Source organism: Scatophagus argus, chromosome 20, assembly GCF_020382885.2.
Source record: "Scatophagus argus isolate fScaArg1 chromosome 20, fScaArg1.pri, whole genome shotgun sequence".
Classification (NCBI taxonomy): Eukaryota; Metazoa; Chordata; class Actinopteri; family Scatophagidae; genus Scatophagus; species Scatophagus argus.
The window spans coordinates 3,817,265-3,833,977 of NC_058512.1; the positions used below are offsets into that span (position 1 = coordinate 3,817,265).

The 16,713-nt window shown below is 42.6% G+C and overlaps 1 protein-coding gene across 16 annotated transcripts in view; it reads left to right on the plus strand.

The window, feature by feature from the left end:
* dab2ipb (DAB2 interacting protein b) overlaps positions 1-16,713 on the plus strand; it is a 120,347-nt gene that overhangs the window by 81,738 nt on the left and 21,896 nt on the right. For all 16 annotated transcript variants that reach the window (XM_046375946.1, XM_046375959.1, XM_046375948.1 and 13 more), the window contains 3 exons: positions 5,206-5,359; positions 6,800-6,898; positions 9,142-9,696. In XM_046375946.1, coding sequence (XP_046231902.1) covers positions 5,206-5,359; positions 6,800-6,898; positions 9,142-9,696 — 808 coding nt within the window. The remainder of the gene's footprint in view (positions 1-5,205; positions 5,360-6,799; positions 6,899-9,141; positions 9,697-16,713) is intronic.

A 16,713-nucleotide genomic window follows, 5' to 3' on the forward strand; every position in this document is an offset into this window, starting at 1 on the left:
GTGGGAATAATGGACACTTTATTGTGAGATACTTGATGCAGGAATAATGGCTTATTTGTCCTGTTGTCTGTCTCTGCAGTGCATGTGTTTCATAATCAACCTCGAACAATTACTTTGTGGTAACTGTGATGTTTTTCCGCTTTGATGTTTGGAGTTAGAGTCCGGGTGCTTGCAGAGTGGTCGATGTTGTTGACAGGCTTGAGATTTTTTTTGGTTTGAGCCCCATCTACAAGCCGAGGCTGCTGTGAGAAGCAGCTCATAAATATGATGAAATTTCTGTGTGTAGCAACTTCACCTTAAGGACATTATTACAAACCACTTGTCTAGCCACTGTGCTACTGTTCTTACCAAGCCATCTCATGTGGTTTCACAACTAGAGATGGCCAAAGTCATGCTTATACTGCAGATTTCTACTTTTTCTCCTATTCTGTCATACAACTTTGTGGTTGTACTTCACTTCACCTTCCACAAAGACTGCATCTGGAGTCAGCAGTCATGCCCTGTATGGGAGCATAATCTCTTAAAACTTTGTCCTTTAATTTTACATTATTTTAACTTTTAATTTACACTGATATTTATATAGCTGAGAAGATAAGTTCATCTAACCTGCATAGGACAAAGATGTCGTCCAAAGCTGAGGTTTGCTGTAATTTGTCACTCTGGATGCATTTGTCTGGCTCTGCTTGTTGATATGCATGCCTGCTGGCATGCTGACCTCATGTGTTTGTTTGGTAGAGAGAATTCTTAACAAGTAATTGTTGTGCCAGTCTACAAGTGAAAAGCGTATTGATTGCTGTTAAATGCTGGTTGAACAGCAAAGCAAAATGCTGTGTAAACACCACACAGGGCGGTAACCACAGTAAACACTGTTTGCAAGAAGACTTGGAATCAGAGCGCTTAACGGTAGCATTAAGTGCAGGCCTCTCCTGAGAAAAGTATTTGTTGCTTTAGGTTATGTCAGAAGCATTAGCTTTGCTCTTCGGGGCCATTTTGCATGCTGGTTATTACAGTAACAAGAGTGGAAGCACAAAGAGGGTCTTATTTCCCAGGCGAAGATTAACTTCACATGTGCTATAACGTGCTGTTGTTGCAGTTTATGCAGTTAGAGTAAAACAATGGATAATGTTGTAGCAAGCAGGTAGGATTTTTCAAAGCAGTGTTACTTGGTGTCGCGGCGCGTTAATTCAGCTTATCTTGAGCTATCAGTAAAAAACTAGTCCCTTGTGGTGCAGCCAGCAAGTCAGTGCGTTAGAAGTCTGAGTGCACTGACGTCTATATGGGCCTGAGTTTTCAGACTATATCAGATCCCAGACAGGCTATCAGATGAACTCTTTTTACAGGATGCAGAGACAAAGCACACTGGGTGCAGCCCAGACACACTCAGAGTCCATTACTCTGCTCTCCCCAGTACTTACACTTAACTGAGTTTCTATTGAACCACAGATCTTAGACTGCGCTGATGGGATGTTGGCCTGATGCACTGGAATAAATTCCTAAATAGTGAATGTATATCTACATCACCAGCCAACTTGGTGCTGGAATGATAAAAAATCTGAATGTAACAGATAAGTCAGCCACAACTGATGCACGAGCAAAAATATGCACTTTATCATCGGAGTGTTAACTGATGCCTGGTCATCCCTCCTTTTGCCATTCTTACAGTTAAAGCAGTTTTCAAAACAAATATTTCTGGAAATATCCTAAAGAAGTTTCTACATTTGACTGAGGTAGAAAAGTTGGCACAATGAAAGAAAAGAAAAGCTGCAATGAAGACAACCAGTCAGACCATATGTTTTCGAGCACACCTCGGTGTTGTGGGGCCTGCTTCTTCTGCAGATGAAGCTCTCAAGCCATGTTGCCGCCTGCTGTTTCATGTAGCCAATGGAACAAAAGGCCAAAAAATAAAGAACAACATGGGTGTGTGGAACCACATATCCCCAGGTTGAAGCTAGACAGGGGGCTTTGTTTCATCTCCTCCCTCCTCTCTGTGACTATAGCACCCGATAAAAACACCACAGAGTACATGATGATCAGAAAACACAAATTCATTCATTAAAAAAGCAAGTGCATGTTCAGAGCTGCTGGTGCCTGGTTATTAGTATGATCCCCTCACATCACGTGCCTTGATTCACATTCAATTAAAACTTCCCCTAAACCTGTGCAATGTTTTAATAGACAAGACAAAACAAGGCAACTTTATTTGTGTCACCCAGGACGGGTAGATGTGCAATGGATGTTGTATAGGCAGGAAAGCAGTTAACGACATGAGATATGGGATAGATGGGGAATGTTCAGGCAGGGGAGAGCTGATGGAGGCAATGGCAGCAGTTATACGAGTCGGTGTGTCTCTTGAAGTGCACAGTACAGTACACAATGCTCTCATACAAGAAGTTCATCCAGCTATGTATCCAAACATAAGGTGTCACAGACACACTATGAACTGTGTTCTTTGTAACATCTGCTGTAATTCTGACAAGGTCTTTACAAAGGCAGCTCTTTATGCCTTAACCTTTTCAATTATGTATTTTACTCCAGGGCTTTATATGGTCCTGTCTGTGTGTAGAAGCCACTGGAAGTTTCTGAACTGTCAGGACTACATCCTGTGTATCTCCTGCTTGCTGTCTAAAATATTTAGGTGGCCTGAATGAAACCCAGAAGACGAAGAGAGCTAGACTGATTGGTGGCCAAGAGAGGAGAAGGCAGATAAACCTGATGAGACACATAAACAGAAGAGAGTGGGATGGAAAGATGTGTACCAGAGAGTCTGAAAGTATTCTCCGAACATAAACCATGCTCCACCACCTCAGGTAAACAATGAATGAGGAAAGGCCAGGACAGGAGAGAAATGGAAGCAGTGAAATGAAGGATTGTCAAGGACAAAGAAGGACGTTTGCTGAGAATAGACAGTGTAGGGGGAAGGGAAAGAGTCGAGAAATGAGACGAGGACAGCAGGACTTGCTTTTTATACCAGCTGTTATTTGCAGAGGCTGACGCGAACAGTGTGTCAAACTGGGTGATACAGAAGTCATAAGCAGATTTCACACTCCAGACAGTCTTTCGTTGTCATTATTCCAAAGCGGGTGACAATAGACTGTAAATTACACGTTACAGTACAGTACAACACAGTGCCATACAGACAGGCTGCATTATTATTCATCATTTCATGTACAGTCTTCCACCATTTCCACTGATGCCAAAGCTCTGATCAGATATGCTGAGAGAAAAAGAAAATGTTTCTTTTTGGAGACTGCTTACGTGCCTGTTAGCTGTGGTGTTCTTAAATATGTACATGCTCCCGGTCTGTTAAAATGTTTTATAGTGTTAGGTCTGTTTGTGAGACATAAAAAAAAGAGAAAACATCGCTGTGCAGGTTTTTGGGCCATGGTTCAAACATGAAGTTCCCATCCCTTCCTGTCTCTGAAAGCTCAACCCACTAGAAAATCCTCTTTTCCCCTCCTCTCCACTTACTTGACTCGCTCCGTGTTCTGCCCAGTACCCAGTCAGCCAATCACAAAGCAGAGCTAGGTGCAAACACACACTTCCCCCTGCAGCTGTGCTTTGGAAAAAGCTAGAAGCTCCTAAAACTGGATTTCATATGCAAAGCAATTCTCGAGGTGGATGCACATGTATTTATTTTCTTTTATTTCAAAGGATTAAATTTGCCTGTGTGTGTGTGTGTGTGTGTGTGTTTGTGTGATGGACAAAAAGGAGAGAGAGCCCAGATCATTATCCAATTCACACTGGACAGTGGATTTGACAACAAAGCTGTCTGATCGTACAAAGGACTCCATGCGGCTGCTAATCTGTAATTACGCGTGCTGTGTTTTTCCTGAAATGCTCTTCTTTCAGTCCACAAAAACAGACATGCACACACAGGCCTGCTCACACGTGGGCTTAGCATGTAAGCCGTCCACGGAGGGCACTATTACCAGAGTGCTCTCACTCATTACACCACCAATTGACCCACTGTCTTCATCGTCCTGCCAGTGTCTGAGTGTCAGCGGTTTGTGTAGCTCGTCTGCCGCTGTTTATATCCCCGCTAGCATATTTAGCTTTTCATCCTCTTTCCGCTGTGAGGCTGGCTGTGACATGAATAAGGTTATTAGAAATGCACAAGCACCAAGGCCTGCTGCTGGACTCTGTATATGTGACTTGAAGGTGCTAATATGTAAGAAACCTGTTGAATTTAAACTCCTGTGAGTTCAGCATCGAACTTCATCCTTTTCCTCGTCTATAGCTGCCTTCAGCGGTGGAGAGCAGTCTGTTGACCCTTGTTCTTTTTCTGTCATTTCTTTTCTTAACCACTGATGGTGGTTTCTTGCCAGGAGTGGGTGGTTAGAATGCGCCCTCAGGGTAGCACTACTTCTTCATCCTTATCCCTCATTTGGATTGAGGGCAGACTGGATGTTACTACCACCTCTTGACGTATTCAGATAGCGTTTGTTGAAGCTAGTGTTTTTGCCTGGTAACTTCAGCACTTCAATATAACATGACTGTTTACATGACAACATCAGTTTCTGTAATGTGGATCATATGCGCTCAAATAAACACGGATGGAGACGTATTTGATTTTGACAACAAAGACAACAAACTGCTGTTGTCAGCAGGGTTCTCTGGCTGAACTGTTTCGGTGAGCAGGGCTTCAAGGCTGCCTTTGTCAGAATATTGAACTTGCCAAAGTGCATTGTGAGCCTCTCTCATAAAGCAAAGGAGAAGAGTTGACTGGGTCATGAGTCTGTGTGGTGTGAGTTTGTTAATGGAGCCCCACAAAATGGATATGAAGTGGTTTTTCACTGCAAAGCATTATGTCATCATGGAAATTATCTAAGCCTGACCATTAGCGATAATCAATGATGTGAACTGCTTCCTATTTATAGCGGCCCTACTGCATCGGTTTGCAGCACAGCTTGACTCAGTTCGTTCATGCTTTTTCAGTCATTCACTGATGTTCCTGGTTGTAAATGAGAAGTTGCAAAGCATCCATTAGCAAGTGAGGTCAGAAGTGTGCAAGCTTGTCACGCTGAGGACTTGCTGACTTTGAAGCTAGTGGAGCATCCTCTCGTCGTCATCCTCACACTCTGTTGCTTCACACTCTCCATGGATGCTCACTAATACGTGCCGTGCATATGCTCCCTCTCTCTCCCTCACTTCCTCTGCTCAGACGCAGCGCGGGTGACTCAGTTCTCTCTCTTATTCCACTCTTAGATCTCATCTGATGCCAAGGCTGAAGGAGTCTCGCTCCCATGAGTCATTGCTCAGCCCCAGTAGTGCTGTGGAAGCCTTGGACCTAAGTATGGAGGACGAGGTTGTCATCAAGCCCGTTCACAGCAGCATCCTCGGGCAGGACTACTGCTTTGAGGTGAGGAGGCACACACACATAAAACACAACAATACACAAAGATATACTGTGCGTCACCACAGTTCTACAAAACATTCCCACTGCTGGCCCTGCCTAATTAAACTGTCCTCAGACAGCCATACTTATGGTTTTCCAAAGCAAGAGGAGTTATTTCAGGCATCCAAGGCCTCATAACTAAAGGTCATGTTGTGCATAGACAGCGCTTGGTGAGTGGCATTTGGAGCATTTCCAAATTATCAGTAACTATATTAGAATGTTTTTATATTTTTGTTTTTTTGGCCAAATTATATCATTATTATTATTACTTTTTAGTCAAATGACTATGAGTAATGTGTAAGACATCCTTCATAGTGATGGACCCACAGAGGATTCTCACCACATTCTCATCAGCTCTACAAAGATGTTTAACGTCTTTTAGCTCGATGTTTTGTTTTTACAGTTTTATTGATTTGGTTCACTCTCACGACAAAGCTCTGATAAACCCACCACCAGTCAGTAGACAAACAAGGTTAGCAACTAGCTAGTCAACAAAGTGGAGCATATGAGCCACAAATGAGACGCATGAGGAGAGTGAATATTGGACTTAGATTAATCAGATGACCAGAAACATGACTTCTAATTAATGTTAATGTTGCTCTCTTTGTGCTGGATTTTCTGATTTCAACCTCTGAGTGACCTTTTTCCACAATAACTACTACTTATTATTGCTTATTATTTTTCCACCTAATTCTTTGATCTAAAAAAAATCTCAGAAAATGCTTATTACTGTCGTTAAAAGAAAACTTAAATGTGAACGAACAGCTGGGAACAGTGCTTTTGGAGCCAGCAGCTGCTCTCACTTCACATCTCACATCTTGATTACCTGCTGATAGCCAATTATAGCCAAATATTCAGATACAGGCTGCTCGTCTGTGTGAAGGTTACATCCTTATGATCATTGGTGTACTGGCGTAATTTCCAACAAGCCTCTAATTACTGTGAGATTCACGTCTGTATGATATGTGTCCACAAACGCATGTTTGCAGCTGTAGCCTTTCGTCACAGTGAGAGAAACTAATGAGTACTTTCTGTCCTACAGTGTCTATTGCAGAGACCAGAAGTCTCTACTAATCTTTATTACCCCGCTCATTACATCACTCTCTTCTCCCTCTCTGTCTTTCTGTCCCACTGTGCATTTTCTAATCATCCAGTTATCACCCATCCTGCCAATCTGTCTCCTCCTTCCATTCACACCTTTCAGTCATTCCTCAACACTTGCCGAGTCATCTTGAGTTTCCTCGTGCCCACTAGTTTGTATGTGTGTGTTCCTGAGAGGCTTCTTTGCTGTCAGAGATACGGTGGTATTTATAAACTAAGTTGACTAAAAATGTCTTTGTCATTGTTATGCATGAGGTTTGATCATTAAGGTTTTTCTTCTCTCTCTCTCTCTCTCTGCGGTAGGTCACCACCTCCTCGGGAAGCAAGTGTTTTTCCTGCCGCTCATCAGCCGAGAGAGACAAATGGATGGAGAATCTGAGGAGGGCTGTACAACCCAACAAGGTAGATACACGCACCTACTCAGTAGGTGGGACGAGACTGTGTGGAGTAATCAACACTAATAAGCTGATGTACAAGTGTCGCAATGCCAAACCGCACTTTGCAACATTGATGTTGTTGATTAGTGTAAAGACAGTAAGATACGTGGTGTTGACATTATGTCACATCTGTACACAACTCTGCAACTATGCAGTCTCATATGTGGACACCCTGCTGTGCTCTTCCTGCACTCGCGAGCAGAGGACACAAAGGTCGCAGGGAGGAACACCAGCGGTCCCATCGTGTTTTTGTCTTGATGCCGTCTGGACTCTTGACGAACGCAGCTGTGGCAGAGGGAGAGGAGCAGGCGTATCGAGCCAAGAAAAGAGTCTTAATCTCACAGCGTCTTCAGTCCTTCATCTGTCATTTAGTAAATTACTCACCAATTTAAAAAGTTCCCTAATAGAATTGAAGCCTTCATTCTCCTCAGCTCTTTTGGCAGTGATGTGTAATGTCTGCCTCTTGTTTTTAATTATTCTTTGATTTTGAGGGATTAAATGCGACGCTGGGCTTTTTTTTGGAGAAACACAAAAACTGGAAACAGAAATTCTTTGAAATTGGATCGGCAATTCTCAGGAGTTGTATTCAATAGGATGAACAGATGTCACACAAACTGCTAGCTCTACTACCACCAGTGCCTTTATTACTGCAATACTACTTTTGCTACTCACAGGCTAGACCCATGATTAAGTAACACATTAGTCTGAACAAACACGTATTTATAGCAAAATTTATTGAGCATTTAGGGGACAAACAGAAGCATCAAGTTACATTTTAGTAAATAAAAGAATTGCAGGCTATTAATTTTATTTACTGAAAACATGTTTTGCTCTTAGCTTAATTTAAATCTTGTGGTTTACAGGTCTGTATGTGCACCTGTTAACTCACCCTGAAGTTTATTTTCTGCTGATTGTGTTGATTTTGTCCTACAGTAAAAAACAAGAAATAATAAAGGAAATATAAATACATTCAATCATTTTCAATACCTGTGTGCCAGAGATTAAATGAACTTAAATGAAACAAGATGGTCGATAGTTAAGCCTGCACAGTTCAGCTCCTGTGTGAGAGGTTAATTATGAATAATTATAATAATAGGCAATTTACAGACGCATCTTCTTTGTGAGCTGGTGTTTGATAGAAAATACATTCCTGTGTGCATGGTGAGACTCAACTCGAAGTTTAATTCCTAATTGACAGTGCAGAGCAGGGAGTAATTTTGCTGTGTCAACATGGGGAAATTATAGGGAAATTTGGAAAATTGATAACCCTGCTGACAAGGCATTACTTGACACCAAAACTAAAACCCAAACCCTCAGTGTTGCGGGAAGAGCACATGCTGTACAGGAATCAGTAGAAGTTTTCTCACCGCTGAAAACTCTTTCTGCAAGAAGGTGATGTGTGAGATGAATGAACTCATCTCCCATTATGTTTGAAAGATTGTCCTCTGTGTCGTCTTCTAGTTCCCGCCTAACGCAGATGCACCTTGAATGAACCACAGACACAGAAAGGACGAGAATAAATGTTTTTCAGGGCTCAAAAACACTCGATATTCTGATGAATGTAATGATAAGAGTCATAGAAACTTAAGTCAAATCCAATTTTGTTACACAGAAAAGTGTTATTGTCTGATGCGCAAAAAGCATTCAGCTACCATTTGAACTTTCTTAACCATAGCCACCAGTATTTCAAAAATCCTTGTGATTATGATAGACTCTTTCTGATTACATAATTATTATCTCCTCGCTTTTTCTCTTCATTGTCAGAGGTAGTTTTCAAGGCGATCTGAATAATAGCCCAAAGATAAACCCTGCTCTTGGAAAAATCAGTTGATGACATAAGAATGGGTTAGCACTCTGTGAAATAACTCTGATTTCTTTGCCTTTTTTATAGCAAAGGGGAATTGATTCAAAATTGCCACTGTGAAATGACTGAAGTTCTGTCTGAAATGTTTTTCTCATTCGCTGTGGTGAAAAATCAAGAAAATCAAGGTTTGACGCAGATTCTCATTTGAATGAGATCAGATTACTTGTGCTGTCATTTGAGTTATTTTGTATATTGACGAACTAGATTAGATTTACGTTGGTTACATTCGTCCAGTTCACATCCTCTGACTGAAATCAAGTCATTTCCAGTCTCCAGTAATGATGTCAGTGTACAAGTTGTTCTGAAAGACCTAACCAAGCCACCTCCTTTTATCTGTTCTCCAGGACAACAGTCGTCGGGTGGAGAACATGCTGAAGTTGTGGGTCATCGAGGCAAAGGACCTGCCAGCCAAAAAGAAATACTTCTGCGAGCTTTGTCTGGATGACTCACTGTACGCCCGCACCACCTGCAAACTCAAGACTGACAATGTCTTCTGGGGAGAGCACTTCGAGTTCAACAACCTGCCTCCTGTCAAGAGCATCACGGCCCACCTCTACAAAGACACGGACAAGAAGAAAAAGAAAGACAAAAACAACTTCATTGGATTTGTCAGCATCCCTGTTGTGGCTGTTACTGGACGCCAGTTTATGGAGAAGTGGTATCCCGTCAGCATGCCCAACCCCCCCAAGGGCAAGACATCTGGGCCTATGATTAGAATCAAAGCACGCTATCAGAGTATGAACATCCTTCCCATGGAGATGTACAAGGAGTTTGCAGAGTACACCACCAATAACTACATGCTGCTATGCTCGGTGCTGGAACCCGGGATTAGCGTCAAGAACAAGGAGGAGATGGCCTGTGCACTTGTCCACATTCTACAGAGCACCGGCAAGGCCAAGGTTTGTAGAAGTCATGTGATTTATCTCCATTTGCACTCTCCTTGGAGAAATAATGGATAACAAAAGCAGAATATCAGACCGTTATCTTACTGATGGAGGAGGTTAGCTGTTCCTCTGCTACCTGTTCATCTCATGAACTGTTGACCCCCAGCAGCTGTAATGCAGAGCAGACAAAGACCAGACAGACAGGTGATTTCCTCTTGCTGCACCAGCCTGTCTTACATTTTTAACTCAAGCTAATTCCTTACATGTATCCCCTGCAGTGTTTGACAGCATACCAATGCTGGACAGAAGCACAATATATCCACTGATGTCTGTAGAACTGCAAGCGTTGGGAGATTAGTCTACCACAGAAGGAGCTAAGTCTCCTGTGACAGCAGGCCACTGGACTCTGATAATCTGTCCAACATGGCTGTATTTGACTTTACTCTGAAAGTGAAGTGTTAGTCTTTCCAGCACGGTGAAACAAACGTTGGCATTTGATAACATTTTGCAGCAACATGTTAGTCATTTACGTGATCTAAATGGCAAAAGTTCAAGGCTTCCACCGGCTCAGATATAAAGATTTGCTGCTTTTTGTCTACTGGTCGGACAAATCAAGACATTTAAAGATGTGAGACTGTGTTCAGGGAGATATTTTTCACTATTTTCTGCTATTTTAAAGACCAAATGATTAAAAGTGATTAATTATTTGCAGATTAATAATCAGTATAATAATAATAATCATTACTGTAAGTGTATTAAAGGATTTAACTCAGATCCAGAGCATTTCTAATCAACAAAAGTCTGTTTTGAGTCACAGAAAAAAGCATCTTGTCATCCCTGTAGTGTCTAAAATAACTGTCTTTTTTTAGTGGGATGTTGCTTCAGGCTGCTTTCTTCACTGCAGCATAAACTTTGTTGTCTTTTCTGCCTCGTCAGTTGCCAGTTGACAACTTCTACCTCACTTTCTCAGTTTCTTTGACAGTATCTCATCAGCAGAGCTTTGAAAAACTTTCTTTGACTTTATCACGGCTCAGCGGAATGATGAATGATCAGCGCTTAAGAAGTGATGTCTATCCACACTGTAGCGCCAGTCTGCCGGTTTAGGGGCTGATAGCTGGTGATTGATGGGGGAGAAGGGCTCCACTGGTCCCCGGAGGGACGGTCACGTCCTTAATTACTTTCAATTAATCCCCACCTTCCGAGCAAAGCACTAAAACTTTTACTTCTTTCTCACCTCTCAGTCTTCCTTCCCAGCTGGTTCTCTGCCTGCTTTGGGTGAGCTGCTTGTGATGCGGCACCTGAAATGCTATTTTCAAGGTTGCTCGTCACCACCAGACCCTCAAATGTTTTCCTCGCTAAATCTTTCTTTTCAATTTGATCTTTGTGGGGCTGTTAACACAGAGAAAAGCTGCTGTTGGCTTCAGAAAAACAGAAGCATTTGGAGTGACGTAAAATGGAAGAATTAATGAAAGCCGCAGTTGAAATGTAGAGTGTCAGTGCTGTTCGCTATCGCAGCTTCCTGTCTGAAAAGACTTTCATCATTCAAGACATCGTGATATGGTCTGACATATTTAGGCAGCACACACACTTGCTCTTCAGTGTGTGTTTTTCTTGTTGCCTTGATGGATATAGCAGTCATGTCATGCCAGACATAGCACACAGCAGTACCAACAAACTACTTATCCTAAAATATTCCCAAGGCCTAATTAGGATTTCCTCGGCTGCACTTCTTGGCCAGTGTTGCACGGTTTGTTCCTTTTCAATCCAGTGATGAAGTTTATTTTGCATTTTTTTATGTATTGCCAACTTTGGTGTGGCCTTTGTCAACACTGGTGAGCTACATTTAGGAATGGAACAATTTAGTTAAGCAAAGATAAACTCTGGAAAATCCTGTAAACCTGGTTTCATTGTTTTTCTGCAAATGTTTAATAGAGACTTTGGTTATTTAGCCCTCTGCTTGGTATTATTGTGCTCGTCTTCCAACTATCAAGGCTGAGGTCAAAATCCATGAGTCAGTATCTAATTCTGTCAGCGCCACAGTGGATTTCTACAGTTCAGACAGAGACTGCACGTTGCTCATTCGAGAGTCACAAAGGAGAAACCCCCTCTTGACACCCAGCGGAGGTGAACGAGAGGTGAGCAGTTTTGAGGGTGCAGCAGTAACTCTGAAGTTCTGCTGATGTGCGTCATGTTTTATCAGCTGTGCACAGGTGGGAAACAGCTTCTAATTGCAGCTGGCTGATGGTAAGAAATGCAGATTGCAGGTTGTAATGGGCATTAGCATGCAACACCTCCAGACTTCTGTTTCTTCCCGTGTCACTTTATCACCCTTCACCGAATAATTATGCCCCGAATATTCTGCTCCGTCGCACACTCGCTCCTTCTCTCTCGTTCTCTCCCTACTTTCCGTCTTTGTCTCCCTTCATCTCTCTTTCATGCTTCGTTGCGCCCTGAGGCCAAAGCTCTCTGGAGAGATGTCATTACTGATGCCGTATTGATGTCTGGATGCATTGGTGAACACGACGGCCACGCCCCGCTTCGCTGCACAGATGCTAACTTGACACACACACACCTATGTATAATCACATTGGCAGGTGGTTGCAGGTAATTTATTCGATTTTTCGGCATGAGCAAGTAGGCCTGCACGCGTATTAAGATATATGAGGTTTTCGATAGCACACAATTAGGTCAGAGGAATGCAATGCGACTGTAGGTTGAAGTAGGAATGAATGTCTCAATAGTCTACTCTCATCTGATTGTATTTGAAGTCAGAGCTGTGGATCCGGCTGAAATCAAAAATGAGAAATCCAATTGTAACATTTTCTGCTGAGTCCCCACGCTGTAAGGTCATAGCCCAGTCCGTCTCCTTCCCAGTGGAACATGTCATTATGTCCGTACACCCAAACAGCACTCCTCGAAGCTCCACAGCGACAATAACAAGCCCTCTGCCGAGTAGGAATTGTCTGGAGAAGTTCACCTTTCTTTCATCTGAAAATATCCACTCCTGGCCCGAACCCTCTGCGTTATTGATCTTGTCTTGTCGACAGCTCGGCCCTCAGGAAGATTATGTTCTTATTTTGCTGCTGTTCTTCTCAGCCGAGCCGGCTGCTGGAAGTGACGATAAGGAGGATTTATCCTTGTGATAACTGGCTGGAGGAGGGTGGTGCTCTGGTTATTATGCCATTGCGTTTTTATGTAACACTCCTCAAGGTAAACTAAAAGCCCTGCTTAAGAGGGCGAAATGTGTGAGTATTTCCTCTCTACATCGTCTGTGGTAAATTTTCCATGCACAACTCTACGTTAGGAACAAGCATCTTATTAATGCATTCAGTGCTGCATTCAGTGCTGCCTTCAGTGGGCAGGGATGCTCACCACCACAGCTGGGGCCCACAAGCACAGTTTGTCACACCTACATAATATGGTGTGACAGGGGATGTACTAACATGACATGAAGGGCTCTGATAGTTCTCTGTTCCTCTGGACTTTTTTAAAATGTGGCTTTGAATCAGTCAGTTGTCGCATGAGAAGGCCAGCATGTGATCGTCACACCACACCCCCACCATTAACAGGGAAGTTGTTGGGATTACTTTTGATTTTGTCAGGAACCTGTGAATGTTTTTATGTAGCTGCTTCTCCAATATATGCTTCCATATATTGTGCTGGGTCACAATTGAGCATTGTGACCCTCCTGTGTGTTTGAGGGGGAGAAAGAGGGCACACTGAGCAGTAGATACGAGCTAGCATGGAGCCATAGATCTTCTGTATAGGCCATGCTAGGAACAGGAAATAAACACCAAGCACTCGCTCTCCTCAGACACTCGTGCACCACAAAGGCAGTGCATCATATCCTCAGACTGCTTAATAATTCCGGCGTGATTTTTATTGACCGTCTCCCGACAGCGTGGTGTGATGGAGAAGAAGTGAAAAGATCCAAGCAGAGAGAGGCGAAGATGAAGACGAAGGCACCGCCAACAAGGAGAGGAAAGGAAAAGAAAGGGGTGGAAAAACCAGAGCAATGTAGTTTCAGTTCATGGCAACACAGTTTCTGGCTTCCAAACAGGTTGCACGGAAAACGTTCAGCTCTACAATGATGCTCAACACATCCATCTGGAACATCTGTGTTGGCACTCAGATTACATAGACTCTGTCTCTCCTGTCACCATCAGTCTCTCAACATGCGTGTGCGCAGCAAATAAATAATACCAATATAACAGAATACACAGATTAATAAATCAGTATGCTCTTCACATGAATAAAATACGACCTGTGAATAATAGCTTATGATCAGAAAAGTTTGAAAACCTTAATGGAAGCACAGTTCAATCTACCAGCCTAGTTCACCGCACTAGCTGCATGCTAACACTGTGGGTGAACCACAACTATTGTCATTGAAATTTGTACAGGCATTCATGGTAACCAAAGTTTGAATTTAGCTGACTTTGGTTATCAGCCCACTTTTAGTGCTACGGTGTTGTTAGCATGTAGCTCAGCCAGGCGTGCACAGCCTCACAGAAGTCTATAAGCATATCTTTGAAAAAATTTAGGTGGGATAATGGCACTTTATTCTTAATGTATTCTGCCTTGTTTTACAATATTTATGCTTGTCTGAGTGGGAATATCTCAGCCAGTTGGAAGGCTTTTTTTAAAAACTCATTTAAAGAGCCGATATGAACCTAAATGCCGCATTAAAGTGGGCAGAATTTCTATTTAATAATAAAATATACATTGCAGAGCCTCATGGATTTCGCTTAAGACTTTGAAGAAATGCAAGACAGAAACACACACAGGGAATATAAAGAGTAAATCAGCAAACGTCATGATTGGATGCTGATGACACTTGCTGTAAGACCCCCTCCAGTCAAACCCATCTTCATAATGATCATGTGCACTAGCAGCTAAATCGGGAGAGCTGCAGCCCTTCCTGTTTTTGTGTTGAATGATAAGCCTCCGTGCCTACGGGAGAAACCGCTTCCATTTCCATTCGGCCTCGGGTCGTCTCCGTCAACCCAATGTGACCCTCACAGGAAGAGCTGCAGGCGATAGCACTGTAATACTAGCCTCCAGTCTCCAGGGAGAGAGAGAGAGACCAGGGCCAGGCAGAAGGAGATGGAAAGCTGAGGAGAGCAAAGGATGGAGTGGCTGGAGTGGTTCCTGTTTTCTCTCCCCTGGGTCTCTTCTCGGCCCTTTCCTCGGGCTGGAAAACCAGGCTCATCGATCAGTCAGCTGTTCATGTTATAGGGTTGATATTTTCCCCTCACATGCAGTTCTTTTTTCTTTCCTACGTGTTACAATAGGCCACTGACTGCACAAAACTTTGTCATTTCGTGTTTTCTCCCTTGTGATATAGTCTGTACACAAGCTTTATATCAGTACTTGAAGCATCGACAGGTAATTTCCATTTTGTTTGTTTTCCAATGAATCCCATTATTCCCTCAGTCCATGACGTCTCCAATAATGGTGTTTCACAGCTGCTCACAAGATAAAATACAAAGTAAAACCATTCATGCCAAAATAAAAATCTTTATTCAGGCTGTTGGATATCATTGAAATACAGTACATGCAAAAACAGATTATTTTCTCACACCGACATACTACCTAATAGCAGGACACTCTGAACGAAACTAAGGTATGAATGTGTTTAAATATTTTGTTTTACATCAGACAAGATTGTCTTCATTCAGTCATTATGTACGCTTCATCATTTTTTATGTCAGCCTGAAAAGTGCCTGATTCCCATCCACATTATGCAGAACACAGCTGGGTGAAGTGATCTGTCAGTGATATTTGAACCCACTTGAGTCATCCACATATTCTCCAGGTGGAGGCAGTTTTAAAGAGGCTGAATTTCACAGAAAATGTTCTCTTACGTTACCTCTTTCTTTCTCCTGCTTCAGTATTATCCTTTTAAGGCATTTTATTGCTCTCACACTTGTATTTCTCTTCTTTGTATTACCATAGAAACACTAAAAACAGCAGGTACAATGCAGGAACCTTTATTTTTCTCTCTGCTTTCTTTCCCAGACTCAGTGTTCCAGCTTTATAAGGCACAGCAATTTTGGGAGCATGTAATTTAAAACGCCGCTCTCCTGGTCTGTGTTCAGGTTTGTCTGACAGCGTGTTAGAAACTTTTAGGTCTGATCGTGATCTCGGGTTATAACGTCTCTTCAGTAGGAGCCCTGCGTATTTATATTTCAATTTGAAATCTTGTTTCTGTGGTGGATTATAGCCAAATAGAGGTGTGGGCACTGGTGGTGATTAGATTGTTGTGTGTACAGCAGTGCAATGGACAAGATTTTATGAGTTTTTGCTGGCAAGTAACCCCATCTACAGGGAGCTTCTCATCTTTTTCAACAGGGCTTTGTTCCCTACTATTTATTGGATCTGATCAGCCGTGCTGCTCTGTCTACCCTCCACTCAGACCCTATCTTCATATCATCCTTCTTTCTCTGCGCACTGTGTGTTGGGGCTTTTTTGAGGCATGGTTTGGCTGATGAGATGTGGCAGCGATACAGGGAGCGTTCTACTTCTCCTTATTAGCACTGAAGCACAGGGGAGGAGGGGGCAGGCTGCAGGATTGAGGGCGTCAGAGAAAAGGCTGGGGGATGAAGGAGCTCCACTCTCTTTTTGGGATATGATCGCTCAAACTTTTACAATACTTGATGTTCTTCATGACTTGCAACAAATCACATGTAGTTAAGATTGCAGCCATTGGTCTCTATGAACTTCCCTGCAGTATAAATGCCACCTGAAGAGATTTGAAAGTTATTTGAAAGAGGTAATTCACTCCAGTGAATAACATTCTGGCTTTAGATTTGACATTTGCGTCGAGGCATTTAGCTAACTACAAAGCTAGAAAATACTAGAAAATGTTCTAGAAAATGTGTGTGGGCACACACACACACACACACACACACACAGAATGTATCCTTCACCTTTAAGTTAGTGGGTTCAACAAATGTCTGCTAAGGTGCAACGTTTCATTGTTTCCATTGGTTGGATCCAGTTTTTTCAGGGTACCAGCAGAAATTATCC